The following is a 14211-nucleotide window of genomic DNA, read 5'->3' as shown; positions in this document are numbered from 1 at the left end:
TTCCTGTTGGTCCCTTCAACCACAACAGCAGAATCCAAGATGGCCGACATGTGTGGACTGTGGGAAAGTATGCAGTTAAAGCATCAGAACCAGTTACATCTCACTGGTTTATTGATCTGTGATGGGAAAGCAGTGACTTGTCCCAGTGCCCGCACTACACACTCTGTCCCTTAATGAAGTGAATGTCCTCGTTAAAGGACAGAGTCCAGAGTTGGGAGAGTGAAGGTTACATCATGGCGTCTGGGACATCCAAAATGGCGGGAGCCGTCACTGTGATCTTACTGCAAAAAATACTTTAAAACTGTAACAAGCAACAGTTTTTTAATCCTACGTACAGTTCAGTTAGAACCAAACCCTTACATGTAAGGGTGGAAGTATGATTATTGGGAGACTACCTAAAATACGACGTCACCCTTCTTCTTCTGTGGTGAGCCGAGTCCAAACTCTGCTGCTCAGGACGAGCGCCGTTACGCCGCAGCAGAAGGTCAACCAGCAGAAGGAGTTGCAGACCAGCAGGAGGTGCTCCTCCCCAAAGAGCCGGGACAGTGCAGGGCGTCTCCACAGGAAGTCGCAGAACAGCGCCTCCTGCTGGACCATGACGCAGAGTGACAGCAGGACATGAAAGAGCTGTTGGCTGTGACCGAGGAGATCAAAGCTGCCCGGGGAGAAACACTCAGGTGAGGAGCAGGAGAAGAAGAAGGCTGCAAACAGGGACAGCACCATCTGGTGGATAGAATAAAATATCATCAAACTCAATATAGATCTGTAAATTTACTTCTTTGATGCACCTTTGCCTTCTTTTGCACTTTCTGTTGTTTTTAGAGCCGATGTCACAACAGAATTTCTCCGTCATGAGATCAATAAAGTCTAACCTGATCTTATCTAATCCTAATCAGAATTTAGACTGTTATTATTCTTAATTAAGCAGCAATTAGATGAGAGCCTTCATGGTGAGCGCCACCTGGAGGAGATGCAGTGAAGCTGCGGGGCTGCCTGCCCAGCTGTTGCTGGTGAGGCGGTGAGCGACGGGGCCGGTAGCAGTGATCATGGTCAGGCTGTAGAGCCTCCTGTGGAATCTGCTCGTCCAGCAGGAACGGACCTCAACATGACAGGAGACGCAGCAGGAGGTCCAGCAGAGAAACGCTGCAGCCGGGAGGAAGATCTGAAACCAGAAACACCGTCTGGAAAAACCAGGAACGCACATTTCCCAGCAACTGATTCTACATCTAATCAGCATCTATCTTCTAATCAGCAGGATTCAGATAACGCTGTCCAGCATTTATCCACTGTTTACCCAGGGTAACCAAACAGCCCAACCTTTCCCAGCATGCTTTGTGTCCAGGTGTAGTCGGTGCTGTAGAGGTAAAGTGCAGAGGCGCAGCAGTACAGGTACATGGCCCCGCCCACATTGTTGAGGAGGAAGAGCAGGTAGTGAGCTCGCTCAGAGTGGAGCTTCAAAAGGTGAGCAGCTGCACTGCAACACAGAGGAGGTCAAAGGTCAGGCAGACAGCAGCTCATTGCGTCACATCGACCGTCAGTCATCAGACGGAGGACAAAGGGACCCGTCCATCATCTCTATTCTCCCATTCTGCAGTATTTGTTAGTTCAGTCTCTGACGTTCTGCTTGAAAGTGAACCATTTTCTACTTTTGCTGCAGGAAATATTACAGTTTAAATTTACTATAAAATATTATTTTTGCCTCCATTATTTTTGTGAATTTATAATGCTTTACATTTTACCTTGTTTTAAGGGACTTTACTTTGAAACTACGTGATCGGGTTTTAGTTGGTAAGAAACAGAGAAGAAGAGGCTGAGAATTAAACGTAGTAAAAGACGAAAGATAGTAAAAAATAATAAGCTTAATTTGAAGGATTTGCAGCCTCTGAAGTGGCACAAGGTTGGTGTTTATGTGATGAAACATGTTTTAATCTGTACTTCATGCATTTTGAGGTGATTTTCAGCATTTAAAGAACTTTTTTCTATATGTGTTAAATCTCAGTAGTTTACATATTGCTAATATTAGGTAGTATTTGCTACGTAATATTAGTAATATATATAATACTTTTTTTTTTGTGCTCTGCCTAGCTCTTTCAGTGGTTGGTCTAAAGTGGAGGTCTTCAACAGGGGGTCCACAACCTTTAGGGGGTCCACAGAGGTACTGCATGGGGGTCACCAAAGTTTTGGTTTTTTTATTCCCTCCTGCAGTTTTTTCCACTAATTGAAATGTCTTTAAATCCACATGAACATGAATCCAACAGACTGCAGTAAACAGATAAATGGAGACAGAAGATGTCTTTCAGTCATCAATGCTCACATTCAGAGACACACAGGAGCTCTTTCAAGCTGGACACCGTTTCATTCACAACCCCTGTCCCATCAACCAGGAAGCAGAAATACTTTAATAATCCCAGGGAGGGATTACTTTAGTTACATTACTCCATCTGTAATAGAGTGACTATAGGACCAGTTTGATAGAACACAATATATATAATCAGAGGGTCTCCGCTCCATCTCACCATCAGTGTGGGGTCCTTGGCCTGGAAAACCTTGAAGACTCCTGATTTAAAGGATTATTGTTGGCAACTCTAAGTGTTAATCATATTTTGGGTTAGATTCTACAACACTCTTTATGTTCCTCTTACAGAGGAGTGTCAGCCATGACAGCCCAATAACATCTAAGGTGCTCTGGGTGGATCTCTTCACCCCCCTGGACTTTTTTGACCACCTCTGTGATTTCAGTCGTGGTAATCAATCAATCAATCCAGGTCCAAGCACCGAATCTCTTCTTTGATCACAGTATTCCTTCCATCTGATCATATCAGGTCAGCAGCTCTCACTATAAACAGTCTTAGCAAAGCACTGCTTCCCCCTCTTGAGGTTCTGGGTGGTTTGCTAGTTGCTTTAAGGCCAACTGGTCTGAACTGTCCAAGTTGTTACCTCTGCATTCACCCGAACAACTTAGCATCAGTTAGCATCATGATACCTGCTTGCTGCCTCAAGGGCTCAGTCAGACGTTCCCAGCAGAGCCTCAATACTCGCTACAGGACCTAGACTCCATGTTAAACACCTCAATGCATTGCAGAGTAAATAATATGGAGGCATCTCTGTAACAATAATTTATTTAAAGGAAAAGTCGCTCATATTCAGAATTCAAACTTCTGAAAGTTCTTTAAATCTGAAATGATTCCATCCTGTTCAATAAATGATCAGTGTTTTTAATTCAGAGTCATTTTCATGTGAATGTGCTTTACTGGAGGCATCCATGTTTGTCAAAGAACACTACTGCCACCTACTGGTTAGTGACATTGTCACGGTGCGGTATCGGCTGTTGATCAAGTCCCAGTGCTGTATCTGGTGTTTGTCACAACGCGCTATTATCCAAGTCATCTTGAAAACATTCTTCTTCCAAATGTTGGCTACATATTACGGGTTTTTTCTCTGGCCAGAAGTTCGATGGCAAATCCTCCCTCTTCAAGTTGGCGATCCAACGACCAACCCGTCCGTGGAGGATCAGGAATCAGAAAGGTGGAATAACTCTTTTTTCCACTTTTACCCGATGTATTCCAGCATCCAGCTGCCATGCACGTGGGCATTGTCAGTTTCACTATAGCTCTGGTGAATTTCAATGGTGAAGTCCTCTGGAAATCTTCAATAATTGTTGTTGATTGCAGATGTGTCTAGTAGTTCCCATTGATTTAGCTTGGAAAGCGGGGAGAATGGCGCTAGGCTTACCGCACCGTGACGTCACTGCTGGAAGATGGCAGGAGGGAGGGGCTACTAGATTTGGGCAAAGATGGCCGCTCCCAGACTGTTTCTCAAATCAAGCCTGTTGTTGCATTTCAAGTAATTTATGAAAATTCAAAGGTCAAACAGAAATGTGGTCAACCATTTGTTTTATGTACTTTTTGCTGCTTTTGTGTTAAAGGTGTCGACAAAAGGTCCTTAAAACCTTATAGAACCAAAGTTTTCAATTAGAACTGACAAGAGATTCAGTCTGCAGATTTGCAAAGCGGGTGGAGACAAACCCCAAAAATTCGTGCAGCTAGACTGACTCAGGAAGGTGAATATAAAGACAATCCACACTTTTCAGATGGTTGAAATTAAAAGTCCTTTTCCTTCGTCTTCTCAGCTCCAGATTGTTTTGGTTGGTTAAAGAAGTTCCCTGTCTGTGGCTGTAATCACAAACTTTTTTTTTAAAATAAATAAATAAAACTCACCTGCAGCTCAGGTATGTGAGGGTGAAGAACATGTAGAAGACCAGAGGTAATGAAGACACATCTACTGAAAGACCCTGACCTTCAGGACCTTGCAGGCGGAAACCCAAGACCCCCTATAGAGGCACAGAAATCAGAGGTGAGGATGGACGAAGGTGAGGACATCATGGGGCCCATCAGTGCCGTACCCCTCCTCGCAGCACGGTGAACATCATGAACCTCAGTGCTATCACCACAGCGGCCAACAGGGGGCTCCACACAGTCAAGGCGTCGTTGTGCATCTGGAATAAGCTCTGAAGGTAAAGCCGCCATGGCTGGCCCACCGGACGGTACCCCCCAAGGACGAAGCGTCTCCGGAACAGAGGCGGGACATCCAGGTCCCTGACGGTGGGGGGGAGGGAGGGGAGGAGTGAAGAGCAGACGGACGGGGTGGCGAAGGACAAACGCGTCATGATGGAAACTGGTCCAGAGGTGTGCTGAGGGGTCCACAGGTATGGAAGAGGTCAGAGAGGTCAGAGAGGTCAGAAAACATACCTGTGGCTCATCTGCAGTGAAGTTCATTTAGTTTAATGTTTGCTTCATAAATAAAAGTTTTATTTAATGTTCCTATCAGCTTTACAGAGATTCTACTCAGGAACCTGAACCTTTCCGTCAGAAAACATCCAAAGATGAAGTTTTCAGCCATGAAACAAGTAAATTTCTCCACTATTAAAAATATTCCAGCAGCGCCCTCTGCTGGATGAACCAACGCTTCATCCTGATGGAGAATTGATCATTTAGATTTAATTATTGATCATAAAAAGGTCCAGATTTAATCAGCTCATCATAAGGCACCTTTTTATAAACTATTCAGGCTGATTTACTGGTTGTTTATTTAAGAGATCCAGAATGTCCCAGAGGACGGATCCGTCCTGTCCTGCTTAAACACATGCTGAGGTCCAAAACCTCATCAGGGCAAAGAAATCTCCTGAGATTAATCTACAGTTAAACTCCAGCTGAACTCACCTCAGGAAGTCTGACGCAGATCAGACCCGCCTAAGTCCTCATTCATTCAGCGACCTGCTGAAACAGTCCTACCTGAGCTGGTTCTGCTGTGAGCAGTTCCTCCTGCTGTCCCACTCTGCCTCTCACATGACTGGATCCACACTGTGTCCTTGTTTCCACTGGAATTTAGGCTGAATTACGCTTAAATGAGAATCTCTGCAGAATGTTTTGGACGTGAAAAGACAGAGGAGAAAAAATGGGCTGGACTCACAGAGAGCTAGTCTGAACTGAACATGCAAAAGTCCCTGAGCTTCATGCAGCTCCTTTAAATATCATAAACTAAGGAAGAGGACAAACCAAAACTGAGCTAAACCCTGAAAAACATGAAGCAGAACAGTCTGATGTTCTTTAGGATCCATATTTATATGCTTTAAGGATTCTCAGTCATCCAGGTCATAGTTATTAAAAAAAGAAAGAAAAACATCCACTGGACTTTGTTTCCAAGTTTGAAGATGTTTCGCTTCCCATCCAGGAAGCTTTTTCAGTTCAAAATGTTCAAAATCATATTTATAGTGATTTTGATTTAAAGTGACTTTATTTATAGATTAAAGCTGCAGTCCAGCCTAGTGGATCCATATAGGATTGATAGCTTTATAGCTTTATTGCTCTACCAACTACTGATTTATTAGTAGAAGTTAAACGGGGTTGGCTTGATCTTCTAAGGGGTGGAGAACACACAACCGTAACCACCATTTTTTTTCAATGATCCAGGTTGTTGTTCTGAGGATTATAGAGAAATGAAAAAAACTTTGTTGCACCAAAGTACTGCAACATTTATCAGGGTGACGTCCATCAGTCAATACCTGAGGAAGACCAGGATGGTTCTAAAGTAAGATTGATGGAAACCAAGGGGACTCGACGGTTACAGGTCAACCAAGAACAAGTCCGTCTATAGATTTGTATGGAGAGACATGGGAAAAACACAACTAATGGTATTTAATGTTAACCCAACATTCTGGTTTTGAAAGACAGGAAAGGAGGAAGACCCCTGAAACCAGTCCCTCTGACATGGGAGCTGGCTCGGAGCTCGTCTGCCTGGCTGTGTGTTTCCTGGACGGGGCCGCCTGTGGAGCTGGTTGACAGTTGCCTTTTGTATCTATGCTTCTTTTTCTATGTCTGCTTCTGTCTCCTTGAACCCCAGTGGGCCTCAGCAGATGGCCGCTCACACTGAGCCTGGTTCTGCTGGAGGTTTCTTGCTGTTCAAAGGGAGTCTTTCCTCTCCACTGTCGCTACAAGCATGCTTAGTGTGAGGGATTGCTGAAGAGTCAATGAGTCGATGCAATCAGCTGGTTTTCCTTAGATAGAAAACTTTGAATCAATCTGACTGGATGATCTGGTTGATCTGGATCTATAAAGCGACCTGAGATGATGTAAAAACATGAAAGCAATGAAACCTGCAGATTGAGAGCGAAGTGCTCTGTTAGGAACATAAGGAACAATCAGATCTCTGATATCAGATGGAGCTTGGCCATTTAAGGCTTTATATGTGAGAAGGAGGATTTTAAATTCTATTCACATTTTGGTTTTATTTTACCTTTTAAAAACCAGTGTTTGCACATATCTGTCTGCCTGCTTAAATTATTTTAAGCCTTAAATTTAAATGTTTGGGCAAACAAATTCACAGCGTTTCAGCGTTTACTCTTATTTTGGGTAATTTCCATCAATCACCAGTCTGTTTTCCTTGGTTTATTAAAACCAAGGAAAAAGAAATTGACAGAAATTGGAAGAGAATAATTACAACATCAACAAACAAGAATTAGACAGAATTTATTAACATTTCTTTGCCTCGGTTTTATTTTTAACAAACAAATAAATAGATAAATAGATAAATCTGATAGGATGCTGAGAGAGTTTTAATAAAAGGTGATTCCAACCATAGTTCATTCCAGCAGACGTTGATCTGCTCAATAAACACACCTGCTGCTTTGGTTTTATGAAACAGTTTTATTAAAAGTGAGACAAATCATGTTGTAAATAATTTCAAACCGTATACATTTAAATAAATGATTATATAATTAAATAGAGAGAAAATAAAGCAGATCGTAAACCAAACTTCAGCCCAGATCAGCTGAGCTTCTTTATTTCAAGTGGAAATGATAAAGATCCTGTTTGTTTCAGGATGTAAACATCATGTGGTTTAGACTGAAAGCTTTACAGCAAATGGATCCAAAGCCTGGTTAGCATCTTCTAGAACGGACTTCCTGTAACCCAAACTACTAATGAAACTGTTCAGAACCCGATGTTGAGCAAAACCATCTGATTGGAGTCCAGCTTCAGAGACACATGTTTGTAGGAAACTCAGAAGAACCCAAAGAACCTCTGAGGAGCTTTTTATACAGGCAATATGACAACAGGAAACTGGATCAAAACTAAACTTTAATTTGGATGTTTTCAAGGTTCTTGGCAGTAATTTGGTTTCTCAGCTGCATGTCCTCAGATTGAACTTTATGGTTAAATATAGTATCAAAATCGTTTTGGGCAAAATTCAGTGGTTCTGTTTGCTGAATTGAATCAGTTCGTGTCAACAGAGGCTCGGACACAGGTGCAGCCAACTGCCACAGACTTATATGAGGCGGCGTAGCAGCGACTCCCCTTCATCCGAGTCAGGACCAGTACGCTCTGGTAGACGGGGACCGAGTTCAGATTGTGACTCCCTGCCTGTCCTGGTTTGGGAGAGACACAGAACTCGCTGCTGCATTCGGCCTCCCAGATGGTTTCAGGGATCCGGTTCTTTACTGTCGTGGTTCTGCAAGAACGGATGTCAGAATTAGGAACAAGATTACAGCCGCAAACTACAGAAGGAGAAAGTTCTACAAGGCTGACCTCCAGGTCCACGGCGACAGAGACCGAAGGTGGATGTTTCCGCTTCCTGCTGATGGGGAGGAGATCACAGAGGAGAACACCAGGGTGGAGTTACAGAGAGGAGGAGGAGCTGGTTCTCCTGAGGAGGCGACCCACAATGCAATGCACAATACCTGAGGAACACAAGAATAAGGCAGCACCTGTGAATGTTGGCAGCAATCACAGTTTTTAATTCATTTTTTATCAACATTTATCTTCCAAATCATCTTTACCTTATTGCTCAAACTACAGCTTTCATCAGATTAGCTGGGTCTGATCAGAACGACCGAGCTCAGCCCAGTCTTAGTGGGTGGAGCCACTGGGTCACATCAAGCCCAGCCCAGTCCAACTTAGTCTGACCCAGTCTAACTGAGTCTGACCCAGTCCAACTGAGTCTGACCCAGCCCAACTTGGTCTGACCCAGTCCAACCTAGTCTGACCCAGTCCAACTGAGTCTGACCCAGTCCAACTGAGTCTGACCCAGTCCAACTGAGTCTGACCCAGCACAACTTAGTCTGACCCAGTCCAACTTGGTCTGACCCAGTCCAACCTAGTCTGACCCAGTCTAACTGAGTCTGACCCAGTCCAACCTAGTCTGACCCAGTCCAACTTGGTCTGACCCAGTCCAACTTGGTCTGACCCAGTCCAACTTGGTCTGACCCAGTCCAACTGAGTCTGACCCAGTCCAACTGAGTCTGACCCAGTCCAACTGAGTCTGACCCAGCACAACTTAGTCTGACCCAGTCCAACTTGGTCTGACCCAGTCCAACCTAGTCTGACCCAGTCTAACTGAGTCTGACCCAGTCCAACCTAGTCTGACCCAGTCCAACTTGGTCTGACCCAGTCCAACCTGGTCTGACCCAGTCCAACTTAGTCTGACCCAGGTCAACTTGGTCTGACCCAGTCCAACCTAGTCTGACCCAGTCCAACTTGGTCTGACCCAGTCCAACCTAGTCTGACCCAGTCCAACTTGGTCTGACCCAGTCCAACCTAGTCTGACCCAGTCCAACTTGGTCTGACCCAGTCCAACTGAGTCTGACCCAGCCCAACTTAGTCTGACCCAGTCCAACTGGGTCTGACCCAGTCCAACCTAGTCTGACCCAGTCCAACTTGGTCTGACCCAGTCCAACCTAGTCTGACCCAGTCCAACCTAGTCTGACCCAGTCCAACTGAGTCTGACCCAGTCCAACCTAGTCTGACCCAGCCCAACTTAGTCTGACCCAGTCCAACTTGGTCTGACTCAGTCCAACCTAGTCTGACCCAGTCCAACTTGGTCTGACCCAGTCCAACCTAGTCTGACCCAGTCCAACTTGGTCTGACCCAGTCCAACTGAGTCTGACCCAGCCCAACTTAGTCTGACCCAGTCCAACTGGGTCTGACCCAGTCCAACCTAGTCTGACCCAGTCCAACTTGGTCTGACCCAGTCCAACCTAGTCTGACCCAGTCCAACCTAGTCTGACCCAGTCTAACTGAGTCTGACCCAGTCCAACCTAGTCTGACCCAGTCCAACTTGGTCTGACCCAGTCCAACCTAGTCTGACCCAGTCCAACTTGGTCTAACCCAGTCCAACCTAGTCTGACCCAGTCTAACTGAGTCTGACCCAGTCCAACCTAGTCTGACCCAGTCCAACTTGGTCTGACCCAGTCCAACCTGGTCTGACCCAGTCCAACTTAGTCTGACCCAGGTCAACTTGGTCTGACCCAGTCCAACCTAGTCTGACCCAGTCCAACTTGGTCTGACCCAGTCCAACCTAGTCTGACCCAGTCCAACTTGGTCTGACCCAGTCCAACCTAGTCTGACCCAGTCCAACTTGGTCTGACCCAGTCCAACTGAGTCTGACCCAGCCCAACTTAGTCTGACCCAGTCCAACTGGGTCTGACCCAGTCCAACCTAGTCTGACCCAGTCCAACTTGGTCTGACCCAGTCCAACCTAGTCTGACCCAGTCCAACCTAGTCTGACCCAGTCCAACTGAGTCTGACCCAGTCCAACCTAGTCTGACCCAGTCCAACTTGGTCTGACCCAGTCCAACCTAGTCTGACCCAGTCTAACTGAGTCTGACCCAGTCCAACCTAGTCTGACCCAGTCCAACTTGGTCTGACCCAGTCCAACCTGGTCTGACCCAGTCCAACTTAGTCTGACCCAGTCCAACTTGGTCTGACCCAGTCCAACCTAGTCTGACCCAGTCCAACTTGGTCTGACCCAGTCCAACCTAGTCTGACCCAGTCCAACTTGGTCTGACCCAGTCCAACCTAGTCTGACCCAGTCCAACTTAGTCTGACCCAGTCCAACTTGGTCTGACCCAGTCCAACCTGGTCTGACCCAGTCCAACTTAGTCTGACCCAGTCCAACTTGGTCTGACCCAGTCCAACCTAGTCTGACCCAGTCCAACTTGGTCTGACCCAGTCCAACCTAGTCTGACCCAGTCCAACTTGGTCTGACCCAGTCCAACCTAGTCTGACCCAGTCCAACTTAGTCTGACCCAGTCCAACTTGGTCTGACCCAGTCCAACTGAGTCTGACCCAGTCCAACCTAGTCTGACCCAGTCCAACTTGGTCTGACCCAGTCCAACCTAGTCTGACCCAGTCCAACCTAGTCTGACCCAGTCCAACTGAGTCTGACCCAGTCCAACTTGGTTTGACCCAGTCCAACTGAGTCTGACCCAGTCCAACTGAGTCTGACCCAGTCTAACTGAGTCTGACCCAGTCCAACTGAGTCTGACCCAGTCCAACTGAGTCTGACCCAGCCCAACTTAGTCTGACCCAGTCCAACTTGGTCTGACCCAGTCCAACCTAGTGTGACCCAGTCTAACTGAGTCTGACCCAGTCCAACCTAGTCTGACCCAGTCCAACTTGGTCTGACCCAGTCCAACCTAGTCTGACCCAGTCTAACTGAGTCTGACCCAGTCCAACCTAGTCTGACCCAGTCCAACTTGGTCTGACCCAGTCCAACCTGGTCTGACCCAGTCCAACTTAGTCTGACCCAGTCAAACTTGGTCTGACCCAGTCCAACCTAGTCTGACCCAGTCCAACTTGGTCTGACCCAGTCCAACCTAGTCTGACCCAGTCCAACCTAGTCTGACCCAGTCCAACTGAGTCTGACCCAGTCCAACTGAGTCTGACCCAGCCCAACTTAGTCTGACCCAGTCCAACTTGGTCTGACCCAGTCCAACCTAGTCTGACCCAGTCCAACTTGGTCTGACCCAGTCCAACTGAGTCTGACCCAGTCCAACTGAGTCTGACCCAGCCCAACTTATTCTGACCCAGTCCAACTTGGTCTGACCCAGTCCAACCTAGTCTGACCCAGTCTAACTGAGTCTGACCCAGTCCAACCTAGTCTGACCCAGTCCAACTTGGTCTGACCCAGTCCAACCTAGTCTGACCCAGTCTAACTGAGTCTGACCCAGTCCAACCTAGTCTGACCCAGTCCAACTTGGTCTGACCCAGTCCAACCTGGTCTGACCCAGTCCAACTTAGTCTGACCCAGTCCAACTTGGTCTGACCCAGTCCAACCTAGTCTGACCCAGTCCAACTTGGTCTGACCCAGTCCAACTGAGTCTGACCCAGCCCAACTTAGTCTGACCCAGTCCAACTTGGTCTGACCCAGTCCAACCTAGTGTGACCCAGTCTAACTGAGTCTGACCCAGTCCAACCTAGTCTGACCCAGTCCAACTTGGTCTGACCCAGTCCAACCTAGTCTGACCCAGTCTAACTGAGTCTGACCCAGTCCAACCTAGTCTGACCCAGTCCAACTTGGTCTGACCCAGTCCAACCTGGTCTGACCCAGTCTAACTGAGTCTGACCCAGTCCAACCTAGTCTGACCCAGTCCAACTTGGTCTGACCCAGTCCAACCTAGTCTGACCCAGTCCAACCTAGTCTGACCCAGTCCAACTTGGTCTGACCCAGTCCAACCTAGTCTGACCCAGTCCAACTTGGTCTGACCCAGTCCAACCTAGTCTGACCCAGTCCAACTTGGTCTGACCCAGTCCAACTGAGTCTGACCCAGCCCAACTTAGTCTGACCCAGTCCAACTTGGTCTGACCCAGTCCAACCTAGTCTGACCCAGTCCAACTTGGTCTGACCCAGTCCAACCTAGTCTGACCCAGTCCAACCTAGTCTGACCCAGTCCAACTGAGTCTGACCCAGCCCAACTTAGTCTGACCCAGTCCAACTTGGTCTGACCCAGTCCAACCTAGTCTGACCCAGTCCAACTTGGTCTGACCCAGTCCAACTGAGTCTGACCCAGTCCAACTTGGTTTGACCCAGTCCAACTGAGTCTGACCCAGTCCAACTTAGTCTGACCCAGTCTAACTGAGTGTGACCCAGTCCAACCTAGTCTGACCCAGTCCAACTGAGTCTGACCCAGTCCAACTGAGTCTGACCCAGTCCAACCTAGTCTGACCCAGTCCAACTGAGTCTGACCCAGTCCAACTTGGTTTGACCCAGTCCAACTTAGTCTGACCCAGTCCAACTGAGTCTGACCCAGTCCAACTTAGTCTGACCCAGTCTAACTGAGTGTGACCCAGTCCAACTGAGTCCGACCCAGCCCAACTTAGTCTGACCCAGTCCAACCTAGTCTGACCCAGTCCAACTTGGTCTGACCCAGTCCAACCTAGTCTGACCCAGTCCAACTTGGTCTGACCCAGTCCAACTGAGTCTGACCCAGTCCAACTGATTCTGACCCAGTCCAACTTAGTCTGACCCAGTCCAACTGAGTCTGACCCAGTCCAACTTAGTCTGACCCAGTCCAACTGAGTCTGACCCAGTCCAACTTGGTCTGACCCAGTCCAACTTGGTCTGACCCAGTCCAACTGAGTCTGACCCAGTCCAACTTGGTCTGACCCAGTCCAACTGAGTCTGACCCAGTCCAACTGAGTCTGAACCAGTCCAACTGAGTACAAACCAGTCCAACTTAGTCTGACCCAGTCCAACTGAGTCTGACCCAGTCCAACTTAGTCTGACCCAGTCAAACTGAGTCTGACCCAGTCCAACTTGGTTTGACCCAGTCCAACTGAGTCTGAACCAGTCCAACTGAGTACAAACCAGTCCAACTGAGTCTGACCCAGTCCAACTGAGTCTGACCCAGTCCAACTTAGTCTGACCCAGTCCAACTGAGTCTGACCCAGTCCAACTGAGTACAAACCAGTCCAACTGAGTACAAACCAGTCCAACTGAGTCTGACCCAGTCTAACTGAGTCCAAACCAGTCCCACAGAGATTAATTCAGTGTGACAACATCCATTTAACTCCGATTGAAAAGGATCCAGCCAGACTGAGATCAGATCCATGGCTGATATCTTTAGATAAACTATAATGCAATAAATGATGAGATTTTACACCTTTATGAACATTTAAGATTTCATTTGAAACAATTCCTCAAGATGAAATGAAAGGACACCCATGGTCAAAAGCAAGCCCCCCCCCCCCTTTGTTGGAGGATAAAAGAATCAAGATCAATTAAACCCAGACGAGACTCATAATACAGAAACTAAAGGTTTCTAAACCAGCTGGTTAAATAAGCCTTTAAATAAACAGATGATAATTAGTACACATTCATAGAGATGTCTTCATATTGAGAGGAACATAAAGATGCTTATACAGATAAGAACACAATAAAAAACACAGAAAAGAAAATCAAGACTTTGGTTTTATTAAACAGATAAAGTGATGCTGGAGTTTAAGAATCAGATCTGGTTACGAATTGAACAGTTCTTCTATGTCAGAACCAAACCCCCCCAAAAAGAATCAGAGAACAGCTTTTGGACAAATGGGGCAAAACATGAACCGTGTTTCATTAGAAGGGAATGGAGATAAAATCAGATCCAACAGAACCGTAATAAACCCCAGCGGCTCAGCAGAACCGAACATCAGAACCCAACCTCAGTCTGACTCTACATCAAACACGCTGAGGGAACAGAAGCTTTCAAATCATTAGAAAAATGGAAAGTTTCCTGTTTTCAGATGGTGTGAAAATGAAACCCAGAATTACAGTTAATAGATCAGACTCTCACCAGCAGCATGTTGATGTTGCGTCTCTGCAGCTTCATGTCCTCTCCACTGTGGCCCGGTCCGGGTTCTGGTGCTCTCTGCTCTCAGATCAGCCTTATTTAACGGC

The 14211-nt window shown here is 46.8% G+C and overlaps 2 protein-coding genes across 4 annotated transcripts; both read right to left on the bottom strand.

Annotated features, from left to right (window-relative positions):
• Positions 1–16: 16 nt before the first annotated feature.
• Positions 17–4690, bottom strand: LOC119777027 (membrane progestin receptor beta-like). 3 transcript variants are annotated; one of them, XM_038275773.1, is made up of 6 exons: positions 4403–4690; positions 4218–4330; positions 1318–1474; positions 962–1162; positions 396–723; positions 17–281 (listed from the first exon to the last, which is right to left on the bottom strand). In XM_038275773.1, exons 1-5 carry the CDS (start codon positions 4664–4666, stop codon positions 409–411), a joined length of 1050 nt encoding a protein of 349 aa, XP_038131701.1. In that variant the 5' UTR covers positions 4667–4690; the 3' UTR covers positions 17–281; positions 396–408. The 3 variants fall into 3 exon arrangements, with proteins under 3 accessions (XP_038131701.1, XP_038131694.1, XP_038131709.1); XM_038275766.1 differs by having other exon boundaries at positions 17–723; XM_038275781.1 differs by having other exon boundaries at positions 17–723; positions 4434–4662.
• Positions 4691–7194: 2504 nt separating this feature from the next.
• Positions 7195–14168, bottom strand: il17a/f2 (interleukin 17a/f2). The gene is made up of 3 exons (XM_038275801.1): positions 14108–14168; positions 8082–8233; positions 7195–8004 (listed from the first exon to the last, which is right to left on the bottom strand). The coding sequence occupies exons 1-3, from the start codon at positions 14141–14143 to the stop codon at positions 7770–7772; spliced, it is 423 nt and encodes a 140-aa protein (XP_038131729.1). The 5' UTR covers positions 14144–14168; the 3' UTR covers positions 7195–7769.
• Positions 14169–14211: the final 43 nt, after the last annotated feature.

Source organism: Cyprinodon tularosa, unplaced genomic scaffold (assembly GCF_016077235.1).
Source record: "Cyprinodon tularosa strain WSP-4 unplaced genomic scaffold, ASM1607723v1 ctg1210, whole genome shotgun sequence".
Lineage (NCBI taxonomy): Eukaryota > Metazoa > Chordata > Actinopteri > Cyprinodontiformes > Cyprinodontidae > Cyprinodon > Cyprinodon tularosa.
Note: the sequence above shows the minus strand (reverse complement) of the source record. Positions and strands in the feature narration are given on the sequence as shown.

Coding starts and splice junctions, on each gene's coding strand:
- il17a/f2 (XM_038275801.1), bottom strand. CDS start 14,143: ATGAAGCTGCAGAGACGCAACATCAACATGCTGCTG. Junction 8,234..14,107: donor GCAACATCAACATGCTGCTG/GTGAGAGTCTGA, acceptor TGTGTTCCTCAG/GTATTGTGCATTGCATTGTG. Junction 8,005..8,081: donor CTGTCGCCGTGGACCTGGAG/GTCAGCCTTGTA, acceptor CCGTTCTTGCAG/AACCACGACAGTAAAGAACC.
- LOC119777027 (XM_038275766.1), bottom strand. CDS start 4,666: ATGACGCGTTTGTCCTTCGCCACCCCGTCCGTCTGCTCTTCACTCCTC. Junction 1,475..4,217: donor CTCACATACCTGAGCTGCAG/GTGAGTTTTATT, acceptor TCTGTGTTGCAG/TGCAGCTGCTCACCTTTTGA. Junction 1,163..1,317: donor CACAAAGCATGCTGGGAAAG/GTTGGGCTGTTT, acceptor TTCTGGTTTCAG/ATCTTCCTCCCGGCTGCAGC.